The sequence below is a fragment of the Onychomys torridus genome, chromosome X, assembly GCF_903995425.1.
Source record: "Onychomys torridus chromosome X, mOncTor1.1, whole genome shotgun sequence".
Classification (NCBI taxonomy): domain Eukaryota; kingdom Metazoa; phylum Chordata; class Mammalia; order Rodentia; family Cricetidae; genus Onychomys; species Onychomys torridus.
In genome coordinates, this window is record NC_050466.1 from 131939137 (window position 1) to 131951607 (window position 12471).

At 42.3% G+C, this 12471-nt stretch overlaps 1 protein-coding gene across 3 annotated transcripts in view; it reads right to left on the bottom strand.

Moving 5' to 3' along the window:
- Shroom2 (shroom family member 2) overlaps positions 1-12471 on the bottom strand; it is a 55887-nt gene that overhangs the window by 13097 nt on the left and 30319 nt on the right. Inside the window, exons 2-3 of one of the 3 annotated variants that reach the window (XM_036174667.1) lie at positions 7354-7563; positions 660-1205 (exon numbers count right to left, since the gene is read on the bottom strand). In XM_036174667.1, the coding sequence (XP_036030560.1) occupies positions 660-1205; positions 7354-7445 (638 nt within the window). In that variant the 5' untranslated portion in view covers positions 7446-7563. Of the gene's footprint in view, positions 1-659; positions 1346-7353; positions 7564-12471 lie in introns of those variants that run through there. The other 2 variants (XM_036174666.1, XM_036174665.1) reach the window with 2 other exon arrangements.

Here is a 12471-nt window from a genome sequence, read left to right on the forward strand (position 1 = left end):
AGATAGGTGCTGGCATATTCCTATAACCCTAGCATTTGTGAAGCTGAAGTAGATGGGCCAAGATCAAGGGAGCCCAAGTTTCACAGAGAGATTCTACTTCAAAAACAAATAGATAGATGGACAAGGCATGTGATATGCATATTGAATATAGAGATTAGATGATGGGCACAACACAGGTGAGTGGGTGGACAGTCAGCCTCACACTAACAGAGGGCTTCTCAGGGTCAGCACTGAGAGTATCTGGGGGCTGTCTAATACACTATAAGACCTTTAGTAGTATCTGCTGCCTTTCCACTAGATGTCAGGAGTGCTCCATTCTCCAGTATAACAGAGAAACCTACCAATTGACATTCCTAAAGGTTCCTAGAGAGGATGACTTTGTGGATACTGCCATAATCATGCCAGTTGTAAGCTAAGGACATTAGTAGCTGCACTGGGCATCATCTTACCTCTGCTAAGTCCCATACAATCAAATCCAGGTATGATAATTTAAAAACTCACCAAAAAGTGCTAAGTACTGAGGACCCCAAGGAAAACCATCACCTTCCCCTAGAAGCAATCATGAATACCAATACACCCCTAAGTCCCTTCTTTCACTTCTAAGTCTATGAGATAGGGAATGAGGAACAAGCACCCTATGCTATGTGCCATCTACTCACTTGTCCTCTGTGACTCTAGGTGAGGGGACTTTGGGAAGCAGCTTCCTCCGCTGCTGAGCTTCCTCCAGAAGGTACTCGTCTTTGGGGAAAATTCCCTCCATCAGATCCATGGTGGTTTTGATCTTCACACTGGGGTCTAAGATGTCAGCCAATGACTTGTCCTTTCCCACGATCTCTCTGGCTAATTCTTCAGACTTCAAGTCATCCTCAGTCTTCTCCTTGGCCTTCCCATAGTTGAGTGAGGGAGGGGAAGAACAGCTATCTCTGACAGGAGGTGCAGGGGTGCTGGGAGGCCGGGGCTCTGGAGGGCGGGCTCTATAAGGGGCTTCTACCTCCTGTCGTGTGTACACACAGAAGCGGGAGTAGCACTGCTCCGATGTACTCAATGTCTTGATCTGGTCCTTCTCCAGCCCACTAGGCAGTGCGGGCAGCTCGGCTGGGCATGCGAGACTCTGGCGGCTCTCCTTCTCAGGCTGGCTTTCTGAGTGCACAATTTTTATGGGCACCATCTTCACAGTGGTATTGTTGTCCATCACCCGCTCAATTCTGCAAAGACAAGGGCTGTCCTCTGAAATCTTGACATGTACAGATTCCCACCCACGATTCACACAGGGATCCCAACACAAAGACCCACTGTCAACCAGCCAAAATAGAAAGACAAGGCAGAGGTTGGAAATTGTCCTCATCTGACCCCTCACATGGTCTCCAGATGCCTAGCAGTCCAACTCAAACTCTGCCACACACCTATAGACACTGGAGGGAGAGAGAGGTCCTGGATGACATGAGATATTTAATATTCATTTTTGCTTTCTTATGAAATTGGGCATCGAACCCAGGGACTTAGGTGAAGACAAGTGCTCTATCACATGAGCTATAGCTACACTCCTTGATTTCGTGTTTTTATTCTGAGGGCAATGCAATAAAATGCATCAAGCCCCATTTGTCAAATCCTCCTTTGTAGGAAAAATCATCAGTGGATAGAATTACTACAAGTCTAAAAGTAGGTTGTTGTATACCATCAGGTGCCTGGGTAGCCTTCCATGTCCCTGGAAGACTTCTATTGGGAGTTGCTGTGTTTGGAATCATTGTTGAGTACCTCCACCCATGCATCTCTCTCAGGAGCTTTGTCATGTGTACTGCATCCCATGTTCCATGAGTCTCCCACATATTGACACTTGAAGCCACCCTTACAAAGACATGCCACTATAAGGGATACCCTGCTGTACACAGGGAATTCACTTGTTCTGTTTTAGTGTCAGTGATTTACCCAGGGAAAACATGTTTTAAAAACTACAAGTTTTTAGCTAAGCATAGTAATTTATGCCTGTAATCCTAGCACTAGGGAGGCTGAGGCAGGAGGACTGCTGAGTTTGTGGCTAGTCAGTGATAAACAGCAAACAGATTCTCAAAAAAGCAAAAAAGAAAACTAGCATTCACTGGGACAAAAAGCCACTTCCTAGATTCACACAGGTCTTCAGCCCTAATGTAAGACACTCTGTTTCTCTATGAAGCCCACTGTGTTCACTATAGTTCTAATGACTTGAGAAACTATAGGCACCCTAAGCTGACTGGCATATAAAAATTCTGTCTATCACATAGGTCATCTTATTGCTTTTCCTACTGCTATGATAAGAATGTTTACGTGCACCCAAATTCCTAGGTTGATTTTTTTTTTGAGACAGGGTCTCACTATGTAGACCAGGCTGGCCTCAAACACACAGAGCTTCCTCTGGCTCTGGAGTGCTGTAATTAAAGGCATATGCCACAATGTATGACTTCCTAGGTTGAAATTTAATATCCTAGGTATGGTCTTAGAAGATAGGGCCTTAGAGAAGTGGCATGTTGAAAATGGAGCCTCATGGATGGTATTAGTGTCTTTATAAAAGAACGTTACAGAGCATCCTGCCTCCTCTACATGTGAAGACATAGCAAGAAGGTGCCATATATGAAACATGTTTCTGAATCTGCCACACTTTGACCTTGGTCTTCTAGTCTCCAGAAACATGAGCAAGCCATGTCTATTGTTTCTAAGCCACTTAGCCCATGGGATTATATTAAAGCAGAAACTACCAGACTAGGACACTTTCTCTCCAGATCCCTAACAATGCTATTAATTGAAAGATGCTTAAATGATACCATTTAAGACATAAAACACAGCTGAGGCATACACATAAAGCTGTGGATTCAATACCATCACTGGAGACTGTGCTTCTTTCTTTCTTTCTTTCTTTCTTTCTTTCTTTCTTTCTTTCTTTCTTTCTGTCTGTCTGTCTGTCTGTCTGTCTGTCTGTCTTGTGGTTGTTAATGTCATACAAGCTAACATCCTCTGGGAAGAAAGAAGTGCAATTGGAAAATGCCTCCATCAGACTGGCCTATAGGCAAGTCTGTGGGAAATTTCCTTGATTAATTTGATGTGGGAGGGCCCAGCCCACTGTGGCAGGTGGTCCTGGGTTGTGTAAGAAAGCAGGCTGACAAAGCTGTACAATGGGAAAAAAAAGCATCTTCAACAAATGGTGCTGGCATAACTGGATGTCAGCATGTAGAAGAATGCAAATAGATCCATATCTGTCACCATGCATAAAACTCAAGTCCAAGTGGATCAAAGACCTCAGCATAAATCAAGTTATACTGAACTTGATAGAAGAAAAAGTAGGAAGTAGTCTTGAATGTATTGGCACATAAGACCACTTCCTAAATATAACACCAGTAGCACAGACACTGAGAGCAACAATTAGTAAATGGGACCTCCTTAAACTTAGAAGCTTTTGTAGGGCAAAGGACACGGTCAATAAGACAAAATGACAGCCTACAGAATGGGAAAGATCTTCACCAACCCCACATCTGACAGAGGGTTCATCTCCAAAATATATAAAGAACTCAAGAAACAAGACATCAAAATACCAAACAATCCAATTAAAAAGTAGACTACAGAGCTAAATAGAGAATTCTCAACAGAAGAATCTCAAATGGCTGAAAGACATTTAAGGAATTGCTCAACATCCTTGCATCAGAGAGGTGCAAATCAAAACAACTCAGATACCATCTTACACCTGTCACAATGGCTATGATCAAAAACACTGATAACAGCTTATGTTGGAAAGGATGTGGAGCAAGGGGAACATTCCTCCACTTTTGGTGGGAGTGCAAACTTGTATGACCACTTTGGAAATCAGTATGGTGGTGTCTCAGAAAAATGGGTATCAATCTACCTCAGGACCTAGCTATACCACTCTTGGGCATAACCCAAGGAATGTGCAATCATACCAGAAGGACACATGCTCAACTATGTTAATAGCAGCATTATTCATAATAGCCAGAACCTGGAAACAACCTAGATGCCCCTCAACCAAAGAATGGATAAAGAAAATGTGGCACATATACACAATGGAGTACTACTCAGCAGTAAAAAACAATGACATCATGAAATTTGCAGGCAAATGGATGGAACTAGAAAATATCATCCTGAGTGAGGTAACCCAGAGTCAGAAAGACAAACATGGTATGTAGTCACTCATAAATGGATACTAGATGTAAAGCAAAGGATAACCAGACTACAACCCACAGTTCCAGAGAAAGTAGCTAACAAGGAGAACCCTAAGAGGGACACATGAATCACAATGGAGGGTAGGGGATAGGGAATGAGAACATAAGGGAATGGTATGGTAGAGCTGGAACAGGGAAAGAGTGGGAGAGCAAGGAAAGAGATACCATGATAGAGGTAGACATCATGGGAACAGGGAGAAACAGAGTGCTAGGGAAGTTCCCAGGAATCCACAAGGATGACCCCACCTTAGATTACTAGCAATAGTGGACAGGGTGCCTGAACTGGTCTACTCCGGTAATCAGATTGGTGAATACCCTGTCATCATAAAGCCTTCATCCAGTAACTGATGGAAGCAGATGCAGAGTTCCACAGAAAAACACAGCTGAGCTCCAGGAGTCCAGTTGCAGAGACAGAGAAGAGGGATTCTATGAGCAAGGGACATCAAGATCATGATGGAGAAAACTACAGAGACAACCAAACCAAATAGTGGGAACTCATAAACAGCAGACCAATAGCTGTGGAGCCTCCATGGAACTGGACTAGGCCCTATGCATAGGCAAGATAGTTGTAGCTTGACATGCTTAAGGGTCTCCCTGGCAGTGGGATCAGGATCCATCCCTGGTGCCTGAGTGTGCTTTTTGGAGCCCAGTGCCCACGGTAGGACATCCTACACAGCCTTGGTGCAGGGAGGAGGGGCTTGGACCTGCCTCAACTGAGTGTACCAGGCTCCTCTGTCTCCCCATGGGAAGCCTTGCCTTGGAGGAGGTGAGAGTGGGGGTTGGCTGAGAGGGGAGGCTGAGGGGCGGGAGGAGAGGGGCATCTGTGGTTTGTATGTAAAATGAATAGAAAACTTCTTAATAATAAACAAAAGAGAAAAAAAGAAAGCAGGCTGAGCAAGCCATGGGGAATAAGCCAGTAAGCAGTGTTCTTCCAAGGTCTCTGCTTCAGTTCCTGCTGATTTTCTTTAATAATGGCTTATAAGCTGTGAGGTGAAAGAGATCCTTTCCTCCCCAAGTTGCTTTTGGTTATGGACCTTATCACAGCAGTAGAAACCTAACTAGGACAGAGATGTAATTGCATCAATGATGTCCTTTCTAAAATGATTTTTTATTATTTGAGAATTCCACACATACTCATGTTTTCATCAAATCCACCCCACATTCCCCCACTATTCCTTCCCAATATTATGTTGCTTTTTGTTTTGCTTTGTCTTTTAAAACCTGAGTCCACTTAGTGTTGTTAGTATGTGCATGGGTGCTGTGGATATCGCTCTGTGTAAATAAAATTCTGATTGGCCAGTGGCCAGGCAGGAAGTATAGGCGGGACAAGAGAAAAGAGAATTCTGGGAAGTAGAAGGCTGGGGGGAGACACCGCCAGCAGCCGCCATGAAAAGCAACATGTAAAGACACTGGTAAGCCACAGGCCATGTGGCAAAGTATAGACTAACAGAAATGGGCTAATTTAAGATAGAAATGGTAGATAACAAGCAGCCTGCCACGGCCATACAGTTTGTAAGCAATATAAGTTTTTGTGTGCTTTCTTGGTTGGGTCTGAGCGACTGTGGGAATGGCGGGTAAGAGAGATTTGTCCTGACTGGGCCAGGCAGGAAAACTCTAACTACACATGGGTGTAGGACTGTCTATTGGAGCATGGGTAGCCTCCCAGGGGACACATCTTGAAAGAGAAACTGACTCTCCCTCTCTCATTGATTGCCAACAGCTTCTCAGTAGGGGGTGGGACTTTGTGACATCTGTGATACGATTTGTCTGGCTTAATCTTGTGCATGCAGTCAAAAGTCACTGTGAGGTCCTATGTGCAGCTGCCCTGTGCTATCTGGAAAACAGTTTCATTGTAGTCATTCACTACCTCTGCCTCTTACAAGCTTTCCAGCCACCCTTCCACAATGATCTCTGAACTTTGGAAGAAGGTGTGAGATCATGTCCCATTTAGGGGACTTAGAAGTTTCATATTCTCTGCAAGAGTTATTGATCTCTATGTTAATTGTCTTCTATTACAAGAGAAGTTTATCTGATGAGGGTTAAGATGTACCAACCTATCGGTATAAAGACTAGTACTTAAGGGAAGGTTTAATGCCATATCCACTTAGCAGAATGATAGTAATTGCTTCTCTTTCTCTCCTAGGGTCTAAGACCTACCCAGCTATGAGTTCCTGGCACTGTTAACAGTAGCAGATATAAGTTCCGTTTTGTGGAGCAGCTCTTAAATCCAATCAGAAAATAGTTGGTTACTCCCATAACATTCCTGTCACTATTGCACCAGTAGATCTTTCCAGGCAATTTATTATTATAATTCCCAGAGTTCACAGTTGGGTAAGATTGTTGATTAGTTTATTCCCCTAGTATTGTCAATAACATCTTCTAGCAATATGAAAGGTAGCCAGTGGTGATGAAGCCTTTAGGTCATTACCAGCTTGTTTTCATGTTTTATGATTCAATTATGAGGTATCTTCAGCAATAGGATCTTACCATGAAGTTCTGGAAGGTAACCAAGAGCAATGGTAATAACGTATAATGGATGGGGTCTATGAGAACTTACTGACCAATAACTTGAAAAGAGGTAGCCCATGACACTGGGCTTTTTATCTGAGTTATTCAGAAGTTTAAGGGTAGTAGGTTGAGGAACTAAGGATATAGCTCGGTTAATAGAGTCCTTGGCTATCTTAGCACTTTAGAGGTTAGAGGCAATAGGATGAGTGCAAAGACATTTTAGGTTACATAGACAGTCTAGGCTACACACTGAGTTCAAGACCAACCCAGGTTATACATCATGATCCTGTCTCAAGAAAAAAACAAGAGGGAAGGAAGGAGAGATGGGGAAATTTAAAGAGTATGAAACTATTGGACATTATTCACCTAAAGATCTTATACTTAGGTTAAATCTAATTTTGATCACTGGCAAAACATGCTTAGTCTGCATGTGCCAGGGAATAAGACAAACGGAAATGAATTCAACACGAAGGGGATCATAATGTCACTAAATTATAACTGGTCATTTGAATTGTGGCTCATTCTCCATACACTTTTCTATGACCAAATTTTACCCCAGTGTTTGAAGCTGCAGCAAGGCTCCAGCAACAAACACTGAAGGGATGATGGAATGAATACATAACATGCTGTCATAGAACAATACCTTGTTGAGTTGTCGTCATGGATAAGCAGGGGAGGCTTATCTGTCAGCTTCTGTGGGGCAAACTGGGGTGAAGGGGAGCGAGAGGTTTCCATGGTTGATGTCTGTAGGTGTTGACACTTGGAAGAGAGCTGAGCTTCTGTCTGAGGGAAAGTTGTATCCTCATTCACATGCTGGCTGTCTTGTGGCTGGGCACTGCTGAGCACAGAGGGGCTACAAGAGAAGGACTGGTGAATCACATACACATCCAGGGACTCAGTAAATGGTGCTAGTAAGGACTTGTTGGGATAGCTAGGTAAGAGTCTGTAGGTGTACTCTCTAGGCTTCAGTACTTCCTGGGCTCAAGATTAAGCAATGAAGGCCTCTGAGGTAGGGCTGTCTTCATAGGGTGCCAGGCTATGCTCACTGGCTACAAAGTGTGCTCTTGAACAGGTAGGGGTGAAAGGGGACCCTGGATTTGGGGTCCCAAGTCTGACAGTGTGCTCTCCTCTGAGTATGTATATTTGGAGATAGAGTCCTGGCTTGGTCCAGGCCATCCTGTGGAGGCTCTGGGTCTTCCTGGGAGTGGAACAATTCAGGCAATGTGGAATTGGCCTGTGGGTTCTGATTCAGTAGGTCCTGCAATGTTCTCAAACTGACTTCCTAACACTGGGCATCTGCTTGTCTAGAGGAAGATGTAATAAAAATTAGGCAAGAATTCTGATTAGGATGTTCTCTGTTAGATCATGATAAGGACTGCAAATTTTCTAACACCTGTGCCTACTGCCACCTGTGATGTGGTAACAATCTATAACACATGCTATATATGTTAGGCTATATGTGGAACATGTTCTATATGGGACACGAGGCATTAACGACACATATATATATATATAGATCTGGCATAGACATGCATGTATATACCAACTACATTTCTTTAATTAAAAGAAATACACCACCATAAAAAAGAAAAAATCATGTTTTTGTGAAAATTGTCAGATCCAAATATATTTGGGACTATTTAATTCAAGTTGTAATATTTTTACACAGCATATGGAAAATGCTTATATATACAGGGACAGACCTTTCTAAGATGGGCCAAGAATCAATTCAGTCATAAAAACCTTTAAAATGAGACATGACAAATGAGAAAAACAACAACTGCTTATTTTCGAAGCAGCTATGATTTACAGAGTTTCTCCTTACAATATCATTTCACATGAACATACATATATACGCATAGGCCACGTCCAGGGCATACATACAGAAGCTGGTCTGGATATATGATTATCCATGTCAAAAGCCTATGGGCTGACTAGCAAATTTGTAACAATTCAGTGTGTAGTACCTCTGCCAACAAACCACACCAAACCAATCCCAAGGAGAAAACAAACCTCTGATTTAAGGAAAAGGGCAATTCTCAGTATAAAATTGACTTTTGAGCTGGGCATGGTGTTTCATGTAATACCAGTATTTGGGAGGCCAAAGTAGGAAGACTGCATCTAGTTAAAAGTCATACTGGGCTACAAAGTGAGTTGTCTCAAAAACAATCAGTTGACTTTTGAGGGATACAGTATATAGCTCGGTGGTAGAACACTTGCCTCACATGTGCAAGGCTCTAAGTTTGATCAATAGGGTGGGGGGGCACACTACCAAGAAAACTTTGCTACTAACCCAAAGGACAGCATGTATAAGTAGCAATGCGATGATATAACCTAGTCACTGACAAGAGGAATGCAGACCCATCCCTGTTTCACATCCAGAGTACTTGAGATGCCTCTTTTTACAACCTGGACACGATGCATAATATCTTGGTGCTACAGGTGGGGTCTGCAGGACTATTATACCAGTGCCCTGCCTTGTGGATGCTAACCCTGCTGTGTTCTGAGGAGAGGAGAGGGGAAGGTCCCATCCTGGGTTAACACATACTCCAGAGTAGAGCACTCTGATGCCCTACATTCCTGAAAACAGAGAGCTAAACAACACTAGCACGGAGCTAGAAACTGACATCTTAACGACACAGCAGCAGTAAAGACTCATTAAGGGAAATTATTTCCTCTTGCAGAGAGGATGAAATCTCTGGCCTGTGTAGAGATTTAACATTCCTGAGCTGGCTACTGACCTGGCTAAGGGACTCAAGAGGGTGGGTTCAACTTTAAACCATACTAAAAAAGATAGAAGGAATAGCTTTTTACTTAGACAATGTACTTTACCTTCCCTGAATTCTTGCTCCCTAGTGTAGTCCCTACAAGCTGCTATGATGTTCTGTAGGGTTTGCCTGCCTTAGAAGAGTATAACCTTTTCTTTTGTTGTTGTTTGTTTCTTATTTTTCAGTGCTGGCCAGAGCCTAAGTATACTTTCTCTAGTACTTGGGCTTTTTCATTCTTCCTAGGCAGACACTCTACCAAATAAGCTACATCCATGCCTCTTTTCACATTCTATAAAGCTTTCCTCCACACCATGTGGCTGAGCTCCATACAGGCTTAACTCAATTATTATGGTTCTTTTTCCTTCTCTCCTCCAGTCTCCCTTTCTGCATAGCTGCTTAGGTTTACAGTTTGCCTGCCCTGAGGTTCTTCTTTTAAACTGTAATGAAATTGTCCTCAAGTTTCTGTTTGAGGCCATTCTTAAATTCTTTTATTCATGAGGGGACCCCCAATTTCCCTGGTATCACCAAGAAAACAAAACAACTTAGGTCCTCATGAACTGCCTTCCCTAATATTAACTTCCTGAAATGTAGTAGCCATGTGCCCAGCCAAAAGATCTACTTAGTATTATTTGATAAACAGCCACTGTATTATATAACCAGAATCAAATGAAATGCAATTTATTGCTAAAATCTAAGTACTGTTAGTTACTCACATGCACACTGGTTAAAAAGGAAGCATATTTGCACAATGACACTGGCTGGGAGGGTTGAAAGCATGGTTTCACACATGCTAAGCAAGCACTATACTGCTAAACTATACGAGCAGTTTAGCAATCTCTGATTTCTAATTTCTGACCTCAGACTGAAGTGTCTGAGACTTACTCAGAAACTGAAGAGAACTCATACACCAGAGGCAGCTTCACTTGCAAAGAGGAGGTTGGTAAATGATGACTCAGGGCAAAAGATACATTGAGAAGACATGCCTTGAGCTCGACTGGGCTTCTCTCCTGGCTAGATAACCCCCTAGGTTCCTCCTCGGCTTACTCTAGAAATACCCCAGGTGGCATTTGAAGGCTCTGTATTTGGCAGAGCAGTGCATGGCAGAGCTCACTTATGCTAGCAGTTTAGTACACAATTATCTACCTGGAAAGTTATCTTCATTCACACTACAATTGACACAACAATTTAATGTACCTTCCCCCAACAAATTCCTCTTTATTTTTCTTGGCCCTTTCAAACTCCAAGCTTGCAGAGTCAACACTATAAAATAACCAACTGATTTTAACTGCCCTAGTTAATAAGAATCCAGTAAATCAGGTCACAGATATACATAATAAAAAGGACCAAAATGTAACTATTTTGAGTTCTGCTGGGACCATATTCAAATCTGTGTTTTTAAGGGTGTTCCAGAGATATATAATGGAGACAGAGGCTAGTATGACATGTTTGTGCTGTGTTTGAATGTAGGCATATATTTATAAATAGATGTATATTGTATATGCTATGTATGCTGTCTGTCCATCTGATGAGTATGTGAATGTACATGTGTGCTAGCAGTGCATATATGTGTATGTGCTATGTATCCATACTCTGTTGTATGTTATCTATGTAGATGTATGACTGTGTATATGTGGCTATGTCATGTACATACATCCTTTGATTTATACTATTTTCCTAAGTCAGGGTCTCATACAGTACATAACTGTTGATGCAAAAACCACAATTCTCACCTTAAAGGGAGTAAGAGATAGTTTATTCAGGGGCCATACCTGAGTGACTGTAACCCAGGAACACAGGTTTAGGTTGCCCCAAATTCCATGTTCAATATGGAAGACGATTTATAGTTTTACCAAACAAAGAAAAATCATACAAGGTAAGTTTAAAATACACTTGGTGCGTACACCAGAGGTGGTTACAGAAAGATGGGGGAAATTTTCCTATAGGCCTGAGATGTTATCTGATGACATTCTTAGTTTTGGGATGGTAGAAGCTAATGGTCCACTAAGTGAATAGATTCCAAAGGTTTTAATCTATTAGTCACAAGATATTCCAACACAGAGGTAGACAAGAAATGGTTATTCTCAGGGCTAAAGCTAGTCCAAATGAAGCATTCCAACATCTTCATATTACTACAATTTTAAACAGTCAATTAGCCTATACAAACACAGCTTCTTTCCAGGAATTTTCATTAATACTATGTTAGCCTCAAACTTACCATCCTTCTGCCTCAGCCTCCCAAGTGCTGAGATTAGGCACGTACCACCTTATCTGGCTTTTGGTGGGGATAACTAGGAAATGAACCCAGGGCTTTATGCATGTTAGCATGTGCCCTACCACAGAACTATATCCTTAGCCCCCTTTTTTATTTTAAGACAGGGTCTCAGTAAGTTGTTCAACTTATCCTTTAATTCATTCCATAGCACATGTAGGCCTTGCACTTGTGATCTATCAGCTCTATCAGATTCAGCTTGTTGAATATCCAGGCTTGTCCATTTTTCATTCATTTGAAATAAAACACAAGTGACAAAAGGCCTATAATCTTGGCACTTGGGGGGCAGAGATAGGAGGATCAGGAGACCAGGAGTTTAGGGGTATCCTTTGATTGCATAGTGAGTTCGAGTTGCTTGGGCAATATGGCGATCCTAAGAAAGGGAAAGCAGCAAGGGAGGTAGGAGGGAGGGATGGATGTTCACAGAGACAACAACAACAACAACAAAAAAGTAAGATAATAAGATGACTTAAGGACTGACTTTGTTTCCTCGTGTCAGTATGCTACCCTGAGAATAATACTAGAGCAGGAAGTGAGCCATACAAAGGAAGGTTGCAAAGGCAACAGCATCCCAGAATCCTGACAACTGATATTCAGGCTGTGCATGTGGTTCATTCTCATCTAAAATATACCAATAACTAGTTACCAAAAAATGCATCAGTTCTAAGGTGCCAGAGACCTGCAATGGGTGCTACCAGGCATGCAGTTCTCACTGGACACCCAC